Source organism: Mastacembelus armatus, chromosome 9 (genome assembly GCF_900324485.2).
Source record: "Mastacembelus armatus chromosome 9, fMasArm1.2, whole genome shotgun sequence".
NCBI lineage: Eukaryota > Metazoa > Chordata > Actinopteri > Synbranchiformes > Mastacembelidae > Mastacembelus > Mastacembelus armatus.
This window is the reverse complement of record NC_046641.1, coordinates 3,667,849-3,683,039: the sequence shown is the minus strand read 5'-3', so window position 1 is coordinate 3,683,039 and position 15,191 is coordinate 3,667,849. Positions and strand designations below refer to the sequence as shown.

The following is a 15,191-nucleotide window of genomic DNA, read 5'->3' as shown; positions in this document are numbered from 1 at the left end:
TGTACAGAAACCATCTGACAGGCTTCTATTATTTTTTTGTCAAATAAATTGATCTTTCTTAGGAGGTCAACCCATTTTGGGGATGTAAATATTTTGGTCATCATACTCCATTACTGTCACCTTGTTTTTGCAGGTATGACATGGAGATGTCATCCAATTTAAGAGACATCTTTCTTGAGATAGAACTGAATTTGCCAAGTCTTATGAAGTATCAAGTCTTATGATTTATAGACATTTAAATGTATTTTATGAGTTTTAGGTTGTTCTATCATGTTATTTCACACCGACTTTCCATATATTTTTCTATAAAAACAGAAAGGAGGAAAGCATCTCAAATCTCACTGCTGTCAGCACTGCAACAAGACCTTTGCAACATCGCAGAGCTTAAAGATCCATCAACATGTTCACACTGGAGAAAAGCCGTACAGCTGTGACCAGTGTGGAAAAGCCTTCTCATGGTTAGGCCGCCTGAAAAAACATCAGCGTATTCACTCTGGAGAAAAGCCGTACAGCTGTGACCAGTGTGGAAAAGCCTTCACAGAGTTAGGCCACCTGAAAAAACATCAGCGTATTCACTCTGGAGAAAAGCCATACAGCTGTGACCAGTGTGGAAAAGCCTTCACACAGTTAGGCTCCCTGAAAAGACATCATCGTATTCACTCTGGAGAAAAGCCATACAGCTGTGACCAGTGTGGAAAAGTCTTCACAGAGTTAGGCCACCTGAAAACACATCAGCATATTCACTCTGGAGAGAAGCCGTACTCGTGCGACCAGTGTGGAAAAGCCTTCACAGAGTTAGGCCGTCTGAAAACACATCAGCGTATTCACTCTGGAGAAAAGCCATACAGCTGTGACCAGTGTGGAAAAGCCTTCGCAGTGTTAGCCTCCCTGAAAAAACATCAGCGTATTCACTCTGGAGAGAAGCCATACAGCTGTGACCAGTGTGGAAAAGCCTTCTCACAGTTAGGCCACCTGAAAACACATCAGCGTATTCACTCTGGAGAGAAGCCATACAGCTGTGACCAGTGTGGAAAAGCCTTCTCACAGTCGGGCTCCCTGAAAAGACATCAGCGTATTCACTCTGGAGAGAAGCCGTACTCGTGCGACCAGTGTGGAAAAGCCTTCACAGAGTTAGGCTCCCTGAAAAAACATCAGCGTATTCACTCTGGAGAGAAGCCATATAGCTGTGACCAGTGTGGAAAAGCCTTCACATTGTTAGTCTCCCTCAAAAGACATCAGCGTATTCACCCTGGAGAGAAGCCATACTGGTGTGAGCAATGTGGAAAAACTTTCATTAGTTCAAGTGCTCTAACAGCCCATCAGTGCATTCACACGAAGAAGAAACGTTAAAACTGACCACTGTGGTTGAAGTCTATATCAGAAAGCATAAGGGCCCACCAAGACATTACACTGCTGTAAACAGAACATGTCCACAGGTCCAAAACCCTTGAAAATGTCCAGCATTTTGATAGTCAAGGGCCTCTTAATTGCTGATGGAATCTGTGGGAGAAACTGTGGCTTAGGAGGTAGAGCAGGTCAACTGGTTCTGATTTGAATTATCAATTGATGATGTGGTTATGATGGATTAAGTCACTTGTTTAAACTGGTGGTGATTGGTCAGTTTGTCTTAAATAGTTATTCAGCTCATAGATGATGTATTAGAAATTCACTGAAATGCTCAAAGGGGAAATGTGGTGTAAAAATCCCACTGACATGATCTTCTTCACTTGATGTAGCTGGATGTCAGTCAGTGTGTGAATAAAACTCGGAAAGACATTTCTCTTGTGTGTGAGTCTTTATTAACACAAACTGTCTCCACAGTTTTACTAATAGAAAATTACTTTTAGAACCCTGGTGTTTCTGGGTTCATAAACAATTTATATATTCCAGCTACTTTCTTAATCAGAGGCTATATCCTGTTTATTGTTTAACGTTGAGTCACTGGCGGGACTTGAACTCAGGATCTCCTGCTTACTAGACAAACACCAACTAAGCCACAGCACCACCTTTGGCAAAGTTTAAAATATATCCATTATTCCACATCGTCTGAGTTTTCACAGACACAGGAAAATGCAAGAACTGATTTTAGCTCTTGAGCCTGGAAAGTTTAGAAAGACTGACCCTGTTCATATTTCCTTCCTTTCTCCTTGCTCCATTCTCCTGTTTCATAAAGGATTCATGTTTGTCAGCTCCTCTTCGGTGAGCTAAATTCTCCAGTAAAAGTTGATCTCTAAAAATCTGTTCCAAAATAAAAAAGGTACAAAATGAAGTGTCAGTGCCTTGATTCAGTCATCAGAACAATCAACACCATCATGGACTATTCTGAGACAAATCTATGTCAAACAGGAAATATTGGGATTTAGATTTTATGCAGGTCATACAACTAATCACAGTTACAGGGCAGAGCTCAGTTTAACCTGAATTATGTTCATATAGTGGTTCCATGGTGACAGATTATGAATCAGTGCAGTAACATTAGAATGTAAGTAGACAGAATACAGTAAAAAAGGGGACGCTGGGCGGTTAGAGGCCATCAGGAGAAGAATGTGTTGACCAAGGAATCGTTCAATTTTCATTTATTTGGTGCCATCTTTCCAGACTGAGCCTGCTCCATTTATCCTCAAGAGCTGATCCGTGTAGGTTCTCTTCATGAATTCAGGTGTGGTGTAAACTTGATGACCAGCTCCAGGAAACTCCTTTAAACATTTATTTTGTTTTATCATTTGGTAAACCACGACTGCAATCAGACATAAAGAACTTGTTTGTGTGCTGTAGTCAGAAGCAGTTCATACAACACATCCAGGTAAATGAAAATAAACCAATAGTTATTGTTATATTATATTTCACCATCCAAAGTCCAAATCCTCTCTGCAGAACAGCGGAAACTGAATTGAATTGAAAAATTGTGCACTATTATTAATTTTATTATAATGTACAGTTCTTCTATGACTAGTGCATGTTGTGCCATGGAGACATGGCTTTGTATGTTTGATGTTTAGAACAGTGGAATAAAGTTGCAATGTGAAAACCCCCATTCAGGCTCCTCATGCTAAGCTATCATGGGTACCATTCCCTCAGCAGGCACATGAGAAAACAGTTGTCACAGTGCAGGATAATGCAGAATAATGGATATAAGAAGTGCCTGCTTTGGCCCTTGTTTTGTTTTGTTTTGTTTGCACTCACTCATATGAATGGTAGGGGAAACACTGTTGGTCTAATCGCTCAGAGGGGTACAGGTTCAGGAGGGCAAAGTGGATGCCCATGTTTCTGGTGTCGTCTACAGATCTGGCAAATTATGGAGGTGTCAGAGGCCAAGGAGTGATTCTGTAATGCCCTTAAGATAGGAAGCAAAAGGAACTCATATGACTTCATTACCACAAAGGTCAATGTGATGACTTTGTAGCCAATATGTTAATCTTGACTTTTTAGTGACAGTGATGATGGCGGATTATTGAGACAGGGAGGAAAATGGTGTGTATCCAGTGAGGCTTTGAAGATGAACACCGGTCAGAGCTGGACAGTGCTTCAGGGTGGAGCAAGAGACAGAATCTGGTCTGGCTGCCTTGTCTAAGTTTTGTCTCTTGCACACTCTGTAAGTTATTGTTGCTCTCCTTGATGGTGAGAGCCATTGTATCAGGGGGAAGTATTCGTCTTTAGTGAGGAGCTGAGCAGTGCTCAGAGCTTCTGCTATGATGGGAGAGTTGGAGTTGGAGTGAATGAGAGGAGCTGGGGGGGTCATGTTGGGACTGTCCCTTTGTCTTTCAAATCAACTAGAACTGATTCAGGTTGTTGGCCCAGGTTGTTAATGGCGTGTGGGTATTTCTTCTTAGTCATTTTAAGTTGATGATCTGTCTGAGTCCCTTCAGAGAGAAGCGCAGTAATAAGCTGAGAATTGTTTTTTGAAGTTTCTCAGCACAGCCGTTAGCATCCCTCACCTTCCTGTTAAATCTGTATTTAACTATTTAAAACTGGCCTTGTTGCCACTTCTAAGTGCATCTTAAGTTTCCAACCTTGGGTTTCTGAGTTTTGCTGTGAACCCGAGTTTGTTGTTGTAATTCACCCTGGTCGGTGACAATACAAAGCAGTCCTCACAGAAACTGATGCTGGTTGTCTCAGCCTCTGTGTACTTGTCCAGAAAAGATCCCAGTGTGTGCTAGACTTGATGTCTCTTCATAGGGTTCACAGAGTAAATTCTAGTCTGTGGTGTCAAAACAACTTTGCAGTGTCTGTTAGCTTCCTGTGACCATCACTGTATTGTTTCTGAAGTAACTGGCTGCTGCTGGGTAATGGGTGCGTAGGTGGAGGTGGGAAATACCAGCCTGTGGTCTGATCGGTAGATGGGGGACATGGCACTGAAAGTTTTAAAGTTAAAGTTCTGTATTCTGTGGCAGGGAAGTTAATGAACTGATTGTCAGTGTTGCAGAACGAGACATGTTATTATAATCTCATGACATAAGCATGAAATGAAATTCACACCATCTGTTGTTGGGAAGAAATTTGTTGTGATTGCATATTTTTAAATTCATGTTTTATTCACAATCACGATTTCCTTAACAGTAGAAGGAGGAAAGAATTTTCTCCTTCCTGCTTTCCTTTTGGCCCTGGTCAAAGCAAGACCAAGAGTCTCCACACCTGAGGTTTGGGCTGCACAAAGAACTAAAACAAGAGAAAAACACATTTACAAATATAACTGCTTTAACTCAGATGTACTCAGATGTTAGACACAGCAGATGCTGGTGGTACACAGGAGGGACAAACATTTGGCCAATGAAAAGCTGTTTCAGAGAGCGAGGGAGGTTGGTGTTCACCAGAGAGAAAGGCTGGAGATAAGGTAAAGGAGCTTTCAGACAGAGCTATGCTCAGAAACCTGCCTGAGCTCTGCAGCTTCTCCTCCAATGATGGATGATGTTGAAATCTGCTTCCCAGAACTCCTTAACTCCTCCTGCAGGAGGCCACCCACTTCCTCACTCTGAGGAGGTGTTCATTTGCACCCTGATATTCTTCTTTCTGCCATTCTCAACCTGCTGATCATTATCTCCATCTCCCACTACAGGCACTGACAAACCTGATCAGTCAGATCATGTGACGTGATGTTCAGGATTCATTACAGAGTTTGTGTTGTGTGTGAGCTGTTGTAAGAAATATGGTTAGAAAAGAGTTGTAGGATCTGAGAATGTCAAAATGTTTATGTGAGGCCAAATTCGTGCACAAATCATATTTGACACTGTCAGTTATTTTCTACATCTACAAATCTTTTCTACACATCTGCAAACTTTAATTTCTTCTTTTGTCTCAGGTTTACAGAGGCTACTATAACACATAGGCTGTTCAATTCTTTATGATCATTTCAAAAGCTCCCAGCCTGATCTGAGCACACAGCAGTGGCTTCAGCCTCCTTGTATTTTGATAGACTGTTTTGAATGATTCTTCCTGCTGTTGTTGCAGAGTCGCTGCTGCTTTTTATGACGTTCTCTTGTTTCAGGCAGCTTCACTCCCCAACAAACCTCCTCATTCTGTCTCTGGCCGTGTCAGACTTCATCATGGGTTTCCTTGTGATGCCCGTTGAAATATTTATGATGTGGACCTGCTGGATGCTGGGTGACCTCATGTGCTCTCTACTTTTTGCTCCCTATTACAGTTGTCTCTGTTACCATAGGAAATATTGTGCTCATATCAGTCGACCGCTATGTGGCAATTTGTGACCCCCTGCATTACTCGACAAGATTCGCTGAAAGAACAATTACCATCGGTGTTTGTATGTTTAGGGGGCAGTCGTGGCCTAATGGCTAGGGAGTTGGACTTGTAACCTGAAAATTGCAGGTTTGAGTCTCAGGTCTGGCAGGAGTTGTCGGTGGCATAGAGTGAATAGCCAGTGCTCTGTCCACCCTCAATACCAAGACTGAGGTGAGACCTTTGAGCAAGGTGCCGCAGCATTGGCTGCCCACTGCTCCAGTTGGGAGTATTGATGAACACTGGGCTGAGATGGTAAAAAATTCTATAATTTATGCTTTTGATGGGATGAAAATCCCTGACCAGTGCAGATCATCTTGTCAGGACACCAAACCCCACATTAAGTGAGACACATAAACTGAATGAGTGGAGTGAATACAAAGGGCAGCTCAGTCTGATTATCAGACTCGCTCATCCCCTCTGACAGAGCCAACATGTATGTGTTTCTGTGCTGTGTATTTGATACTTACCTCCTGCCAGAGATGTCTGACATGCTTGAGACCAGATTTCTGAGCGGTGGTCTTGGCTCCACCCACTACTTCAGCCACAAGAAGGCTCTGTATCTCCACCTAATGGAGAGGACAAAACACCGTGAAGCCATGAAGTGATGCCAACAGCCTCCATCACTGTCTGGTTTAGCTCCGCCTCTAAATCAGACATCCGAAGACTCCAGAGGACAGTTCGGACCGCTGAGAAGAGCATCGGTGTTACCCTACCCACCCTCCAAGACCTGTTCACATCCACAGTGAGAAAACAAGCTCAGAAAATCACTCTGGATGCCACCCACCCGAGCCACCACCTCTTCCAACTCTTACCCTCTGGCCGGCGCTTCAGAGCTCCAAACATCAAGACAGCCCGGCACAAAGGAAGCGTCTTCCCTCAGGCCATCCAACTCTTAAACTCATAGCTCTCCACCATTCCCTTCCATCACCTGCACTATGACACTGGCACCTTTTTGCTCTTTGCACACTAATTAGTTCCCCTTTCATCCTGTTTTTCAGGTTATCTGTGCATTTTTATTTTAGTTTTTTTGTAGCATTTCTGTAGCATTTATGTTTACTGTTTGACCCTTTGTAGCAGTTGTATTTATATCTGTTTGCACTGGAGTACCCTCCCGTACCTAAACAAATTCCTTGTGTGTGTGTGTGTGCACACTCACTTGCCAATAAAGCTCATTCTGATTCTGATTCTGATGTACATAGGAAAAATAGCAGGAAAACTGAAATCCTCCCCATGACAGACCCCATACAAACTACAAGAGAAGCTCTGCTTCGGGGTGGTTTTGAATCAAGGACCTTTTGCATGTGAGACAGAAGGGATAACCACTACACTACAGGATCTGAAATGCTGAGATATGACACTGGGAAATGCAGCATCGTACACTAAGTCCATAGGACACTTTGTTTGGAGAATCTAAAGTCAAATGGTCCAACTGTGTGTCGTCTTTAGGAAATCACAAAGGAGACCTGAGAGATTTCTTGAAAACATACAGTTGTGTTCCTGTAGTGTAGATGTTAACACGTTTGCTTCACATGCAGAAGGCCCCTGCACCAGCCTTGAAAGTTAGGAGATAAGTGCAGCCACATTTCAATTTACAGCAGCTTTTTCATTGGCCAAGATTCAAACCCAGGGCTCCCACGTGGCAGGCAAAAATTCTACCATTGAACCACCAATGCATTGGGTGCGCTTGGAATGTGATGTGCAGCATGACTCCTGATCTTCTACATGTCCAATTTGATGAAGCACAGTTTGTCCAGTGTTCTCCTCTTCCTCCCTGGATCAAAAATCTCCATATCACTGCTGATAACATGTCCAGTCTCCCAGATCAGTTTGTTAATCCCTGTGATGTCCTTTTTACTGCGGTTGTTCCCCCAACAGACCCCAGCAAAGTACAGGGCACTTGCAGCCAGAGACTGGTAGAAAATCTCCAGCATCTTTCTGCAGACATTAAAGGATCAGAGCTTCCTCAGGAAGTAGAGTCTACTTATGTCCTTCTTGTACATACTCTTGCTGTTGTCCTTCTAGTCCAGCTTGTAGTCTACTTGTAGTGGTCCACTACTTCCACCTCCTGAAGTCTACAATGAGCTCCTTCATCTTGTCCACATTCAGGAGTAGGTGGTTAGGCAGGGACCACTCCACAATGTCTCTCTCTTATATTGTATTTTGTTTGATTATTGTGATTCTGAAAATAAACTTGAGCTATCAGACAAATTTACTGATAGAAGACAATTTGATTTGTCATTTAAATCAATATTTCCATTTTATCTCTTTTTCAGCTCAGTCACAAATCAGACCTGTTTTTAGACTGGTTTGTTCAAAGCACAGAAAGCTGAAATGCTAATGAGCCTACACCCAAACTTGCCCCATGTCTGAAAGAATGCTAATGATTCTATTCAGTCCTCATTAACTCATGATTACAGTGAATCCAACAGCTCACTGGAAGTGTTAAGTGTCCACTGGACATACAATATTGTTCTTTTAATGGGGCTGGTCAAAAACAACAGCAACAGACTTGCAACAATCAGCTCCATTCATTCACACATCAGTGGGCTGCATTCAGGCTATTTGCATAGTTACTAAAGCTGAGAATTGCACCATCATGGGTGATGGCTCTCAGACTTGGGAAGGCGTTGGCAGAATGTCATTACTTGGAAAAACACATTTCAGATCCAGTTCAAATAAAATCAGTTCGTTCCTGCTCATGTCTAAACATGTTATAGCTAAACTGAATTCATCTGTTTGTACCAGAGTTTAAACAGTGTCAAAGTACAACAAGTGAATTTGTTAGTTCTTGGCCTAATATGTCACCTGGATTTCTGACATTTGCTTCATTTTCTGTGTAAAGTGACTTTTTTAACCTCAGGCAGTACCACTTTGCTTTGTACCAGTTAATGGGCTTGAAGTGCTAAAATGGGAATTAAATCTGATAAAGTGGAGGTGTTATCCCAAAGTTTGAACCGGTGTGTGCTGTGTGACAGAACTGATGCCAATGCATTCTTATCTCTAAATAGGAATTAGGGCTGTCAAAGTTAACATGATTCAGGACTCATGGGACCAACAGTTGTTATTGTGTATGTTCAATGAATTGTGTATGTGTATGCTATTGTGTTTGCACAAAGTCGGCCTATATGTTGTTGTCAGCACTGTCCTGTCCTGCCTTGTCTTCCTGTGCACTTCTGTTAAGTTCTTAAAATGCACCTTAAGTATAGTTTAATTTTTTTTTTTTTAATTATAATTTCGTTTTTTTGTCATAGCTCTATGTTTGTCTGTGTCACTGCACTTTGTGTTCTGTTTTTAGACTGGTTTGTTCAAAGCACAGAAAGCTGAAATGCTAATGAGCCTACACCCATCTGTGTAGCACCTCTGGTCAAGGAGGAACGTTGTTTCGCTTCACTGTGTACATCGTGTGCTATATATGGTTGAAGTGACAATAAAGCTTCTTTGACTTTGACAAGTTGTTCAGTTAGCAGTGTTGTAAATGCCATTAGCTATGTTGTGGTTGAACTTAGGTCTATGTGTGATGTGGGGCCAGTGGCTATGGCTGAGAACAATATGAAGATAGACACCATGTTTAAGGAACCTGTGGTGATTCATTAAGTTAATGTAAGTGTTCAATAACAGTACCAGAGTTTAAACAACGTCAAAGTACAACAGGTGAATTTGTTAGTTCTTGGCCTAATATGTCACCTGGACACTGTCACTGTAGCAAAAAGAGACAAAATCCTTTTCCATTGACTTGGTTGGATTATTTCTGTTCATGTCAAAGCAACTTGTGGAACTTGTCTGATTGTGAGGCAGACAAACCAAACACATGTAATCATTGTACTACATGTATACAGTATGTCCCAGCTGCAGACTGTAAGGAAAAAGAGCATCCTCCCCCTTGATTCATTGTTCACCACCTTCCTGCTTCACTGAGACTCTCTCCTTTTTACGAAAACATGAAGTTAGTGAAGAAAATCAAAGTGAGCTGCTGAAAACATGAAGCTGCTTTTATTTTCCGTCTGAACTCAGTCGCCATTGTTTCACAGTTCCTGAAATCTGACTCCTTAGGAACCGTAACTAAGGGGCGGAGATTAACGGGCTCATAGTGACTGCAGCCTCTGTGAGCTGTGATTCTTTGAGAACAGGAGAACAAAGAGCAACAACGTGGACGCTAAAAACACGTGATAATCACAGTATAAATGATCGATCAGGACCACTACAGCAGCGGGATGATAAACGGGAACCAGGACCCGGATTTTATTCACGAAGACCACTACAAGAATGGATGTAAAGGCGAGAATTATGCGTTTAAAAATAAGATTAAACATCAGGACCCGGACCCAGATTTGATCGACCCGGGCGAGAACAAGAATAACCAGAGCAATGAGTCCAGCTTGTCTTTTGCTCCCAGCGATCAACAGGTCAGTGTTCAGGGTTTAAATTTCACTTCATAAACTAAATACCCGAGACCGTACAGTTACAGTGAAGAATATGGTTCAACAATGATGGAATTCTACATGTGTTGATTATATTTATACAAATACAACAGAATGATCTTAGGAAGAGTGCCAAAAGCAGGTCCTAAAAACCTAAATAATGTTCGTCAAAATGTTTTTGGACGACCATTTTGTTGCAGATATATCCAGAACAGACGCTGTTAAAAACACTCAGCTGGTGAGACAAGGAATTCAGAGATTATATGAAGGAATGTGATGAAATCAATTTAGTGGCAAAATGATTGTGAATTTAGGAATTTTTGAACCAAATTAAATAGGAAGAAAAATGAAATACAGTATAAAACTACAGCTGCAATTACAGAGTAGAATTGTTGAATAATATTTAAATGTTCTCTGTTGCTCTGGACTGTTGATCCTAGGTCCTTAAAATCCTCCACCTTCTTCACCTCTACTCCCTGTAACCTCACTGTTACTACTTGAGTCCCTCTCATTTACACACATTATTAAAATAATTAAAACTCATTAATACGAAAAATTATTTAATTTGCTTGTTTTCACAGTAAGTTTATTGCAAAACTTTTTTTAAATTGAAGGTTTTTATTTTAAAATGTGATTTTTTTCCAACACCAGTGTCTTATTTTATTTTTGTTTTCCCCAGTGTCCTTTTTATTTTATAATGCAGTTTTTTTTTTTTGCAGAACTGTTCAGAACTTCTGAGCTGAGTTTTCAGTTTCAGTTCGATTTTTAATCACAAGGTCCAGGATTTACCCGTTTGCCACTGAGGTGAATGTGAAAAGAAAAAACAAAGGTCCTTCATTTGAGATAATGCAGGGTCCTTTCAGAATTCTCTCAATCTCTTCGGCTCGTCTATGCTACACCATTTTGTTTAATGTCATTTGTTCCCCTTTTGTCCCTAACGAACACGTATAACTGTAATCTGTGTGGGTCTGTACTGTCCCTTGTACAGAAACCCAGTCCACTTAAAGTATCTCCATCTGACAGGCTTCTATTATTTTTTTGTCAAATAAATTGATCTTAGGAGGTCAACCCATTTTGGGGACGTAAATATTTTGGTCATCATGTCACCTTGTTTTTGCAGGTATGACATGGCGATGTCATCCAATTTAAGAGACATCTTTCTTGAGATAGAACTGAATTTGCCAAGTCTTATGAAGTATCAAGTCTTATGATTTATAGACATTTAAATGTATTTTATGAGTTTTAGGTTGTTCTATCATGTTATTTCACACCGACTTTCCATATATTTTTCTATAAAAACAGAAAGGAGGAAAGCATCTCAAATCTCACTGCTGTCAGCACTGCAACAAGACCTTTGCAACATCGCAGAGCTTAAAGATCCATCAACATGTTCACACTGGAGAAAAGCCGTACTGCTGTGACCAGTGTGGAAAAGCCTTCTCACAGTTAGGCCACCTGAAAACACATCAGCGTATTCACTCTGGAGAAAAGCCATACAGCTGTGACCAGTGTGGAAAAGCCTTCACAGAGTTAGGCCACCTGAAAAAACATCAGCGTATTCACTCTGGAGAAAAGCCATACAGCTGTGACCAGTGTGGAAAAGCCTTCACAGAGTTAGGCCACCTGAAAAAACATCAGCGTATTCACTCTGGAGAAAAGCCATACAGCTGTGACCAGTGTGGAAAAGCCTTCACAGAGTTAGGCCACCTGAAAAAACATCAGCGTATTCACTCTGGAGAAAAGCCATACAGCTGTGACCAGTGTGGAAAAGCCTTCACATTGTTAGCCTCCCTGAAAACACATCAGCGTATTCACTCTGGAGAGAAGCCGTACTGGTGCAACCAGTGTGGAAAAGCCTTCTCACAGTTAGGCTCCCTGAAAAGACATCAGCATGCTCACTCTGGAGAGAAGCCGTACTGGTGTGACCAGTGTGGAAAAGCCTTCACAGAGTTAGGCTCCCTGAAAAGACATCAGCGTATTCACTCTGGAGAGAAGCCGTACTGGTGCGACCAGTGTGGAAAAGCTTTCTCACTGTTAGGTCGCCTGAAAACACATCAGCGTATTCACTCTGGAGAGAAGCCGTACTGGTGTGACCAGTGTGGAAAAGCCTTCACAGAGTTAGGCTCCCTGAAAACACATCAGCGTATTCACTCTGGAGAGAAGCCGTACTCATGCGACCAGTGTGGAAAAGCCTTCACATGGTTAAACCGTCTGAAAACACATCAGCGTATTCACTCTGGAGAGAAGCCATATAGCTGTGACCAGTGTGGAAAAGCCTTCACATTGTTAGTCTCCCTCAAAAGACATCAGCGTATTCACTCTGGAGAGAAGCCATACTGGTGTGAGCAATGTGGAAAAACTTTCATTAGTTCAAGTGCTCTAACAGCCCATCAGCGCATTCACACGAAGAATAAACGTTAAAACTGACCACTGTGGTTGAAGTCTATATCAGAAAGCATAAGGGCCCACCAAGACATTACACTGCTGTAAACAGAACATGTCCACAGGTCCAAAACCCTTGAAAATGTCCAGCATTTTGATAGTCAAGGGCCTCTTAATTGCTGGTGGAATCTGTGGGAGAAACTGTGGCTTAGGAGGTAGAGCAGGTCAACTGTGGTTCTGATTTGAATTATCAATTGATGATGTGGTTATGATGGATTAACTCACTTGTTTAAACTGGTGGTGATTGGTCAGTTTGTCTTAAATAGTTATTCAGCTCATGGATGATATATTAGAAATTCACTGAAATGCTCAAAGGGGAAATGTGGTGTAAAAATCCCTCTGACATGATCTTCTTCACTTGATGTAGCTGGATGTCAGTCAGTGTGTGAATAAAACTCGGAAAGACATTTCTCTGGTGTGTGAGTCTTTATTAACACAAACTGTCTCCACAGTTTTACTAATAGAAAATTACTTTTAGAACCCTGGTGTTTCTGGGTTCATAAACAATTTATATATTCCAGCTACTTTCTTAATCAGAGGCTATATCCTGTTTATTGTTTAACGTTGAGGCACTGGTGGGACTTGAACTCAGGATCTCCTGCTTACTAGACAAACACCAACTAAGCCACAGCACCACCTTTGGCAAAGTTTAAAATATATCCATTATTCCACATCGTCTGAGTTTTCACAGACACAGGAAAATGCAAGAACTGATTTTAGCTCCTGAGCCTGGAAAGTTTAGAAAGACTGACCCTGTTCATATTTCCTTCCTTTCTCCTTGCTCCATTCTCCTGTTTCGTAAAGGATTCATGTTTGTCAGCTCCTCTTCGGTGAGCTAAATTCTCCAGTAAAAGTTGATCTCTAAAAATCTGTTCCAAAATAAAAAAGGTACAAAAAGATGTAGTGTCAGTGCCTTGATTCAGTCATCAGAACAACACCAACATGGACTATTCTGAGACAAATCTATGTCAAACAGGAAATATTGGGATTTAGATTTTATGCAGGTCATACAACTAATCATAGTTACAGGGCAGAGCTCAGTTTAACCTGAATTATGTTCATATAGTGGTTCCATGGTGACAGATTATGAATCAGTGCAGTAACATTAGAATGTAAGTAGACAGAATTACAGTAAAAAAGGGGACGCTGGGCGGTTAGAGGCCCTCAGGAGAAGAATGTGTTGACCAAGGAATCGTTCAATTTTCATTTATTTGGTGCCATCTTTCCAGACTGAGCCTGCTCCATTTATCCTCAAGAGCTGATCTTTGTAGGTTCTCTTCATGAATTCAGGTGTGGTGTAAACTTGATGACCAGCTCCAGGAAACTCCTTTAAACATTTATTTTGTTTTATCATTTGGTAAACCACGACTGCAATCAGACATAAAGAACTTGTTTGTGTGCTGTAGTCAGAAGCAGTTCATACAACACAGCCAGGTAAATGAAAATAAACCAATAGTTATTGTTATATTATATTTCACCATCCAAAGTCCAAATCCTCTCTGCAGAACAGCGGAAACTGAATTGAATTGAAAAATTGTGCACTATTATTAATTTTATTATAATGTACAGTTCTTCTATGACTAGTGCATGTTGTGCCATGGAGACATGGCTTTGTATGTTTGATGTTTAGAACAGTGGAATAAAGTTGCAATGTGAAAACCCCCATTCAGGCTCCTCACGCTAAGCTATCATGGGTACCATTCCCTCAGCAGGCACATGAGAAAACAGTTGTCACAGTGCAGGATAATGCAGAATAATGGATATAAGAAGTGCCTGCTTTGGCCCTTGTTTTGTTTTGTTTTGTTTTGCACTCAGTCATATGAATGGTAGGGGAAACACTGTTGGTCTAATCGCTCAGAGGGGTACAGGTTCAGGAGGGCAAAGTGGATGCCCATGTTTCTGGTGTCGTCTACAGATCTGGCAAATTATGGAGGTGTCAGAGGCCAAGGAGTGATTCTGTAATGCCCTTAAGATAGGAAGCAAAAGGAACTCATATGACTTCATTACCACAAAGGTCAATGTGATGACTTTGTAGCCAATATGTTAATCTTGACTTTTTAGTGACAGTGATGATGGCGGATTATTGAGACAGGGAGGAAAATGGTGTGTATCCAGTGAGGCTTTGAAGATGAACACCGGTCAGAGCTGGACAGTGCTTCAGGGTGGAGCAAGAGACAGAATCTGGTCTGGCTGCCTTGTCTAAGTTTTGTCTCTTGCACACTCTGTAAGTTATTGTTGCTCTCCTTGATGGTGAGAGCCATTGTATCAGGGGGAAGTATTCGTCTTTAGTGAGGAGCTGAGCAATGCTCAGAGCTTCTGCTATGATGGGGGAGTTGGAGTTGGAGTGAATGAGAGGAGCTGGGGGGGTCATGTTGGGACTGTCCCTTTGTCTTTCAAATCAACTAGAACTGATTCAGGTTGTTGGCCCAGGTTGTTAATGGCGTGTGGGTATTTCTTCTTAGTCATTTTAAGTTGATGATCTGTCTGAGTCCCTTCAGAGAGAAGCGCAGTAATAAGCTGAGAATTGTTTTTTGAAGTTTCTCAGCACAGCCGTTAGCATCCCTCACCTTCCTGTTAAATCTGTATTTAACTATTTAA

General features: G+C 41.5%; 1 protein-coding gene across 1 annotated transcript in view; it reads left to right on the top strand.

Moving 5' to 3' along the window:
• The window catches only part of LOC113138500 (zinc finger protein 208-like), a 43,808-nt gene extending 31,039 nt beyond the window's left edge, over window positions 1–12,769 (top strand). Inside the window, exons 3-4 of the mRNA XM_033325384.1 lie at window positions 382–1,322; window positions 11,522–12,769. Coding sequence (XP_033181275.1) covers window positions 382–1,322; window positions 11,522–12,572 — 1,992 coding nt within the window. The 3' untranslated portion in view covers window positions 12,573–12,769. The remainder of the gene's footprint in view (window positions 1–381; window positions 1,323–11,521) is intronic.
• The last annotated feature ends 2,422 nt before the right edge of the window (window positions 12,770–15,191 follow it).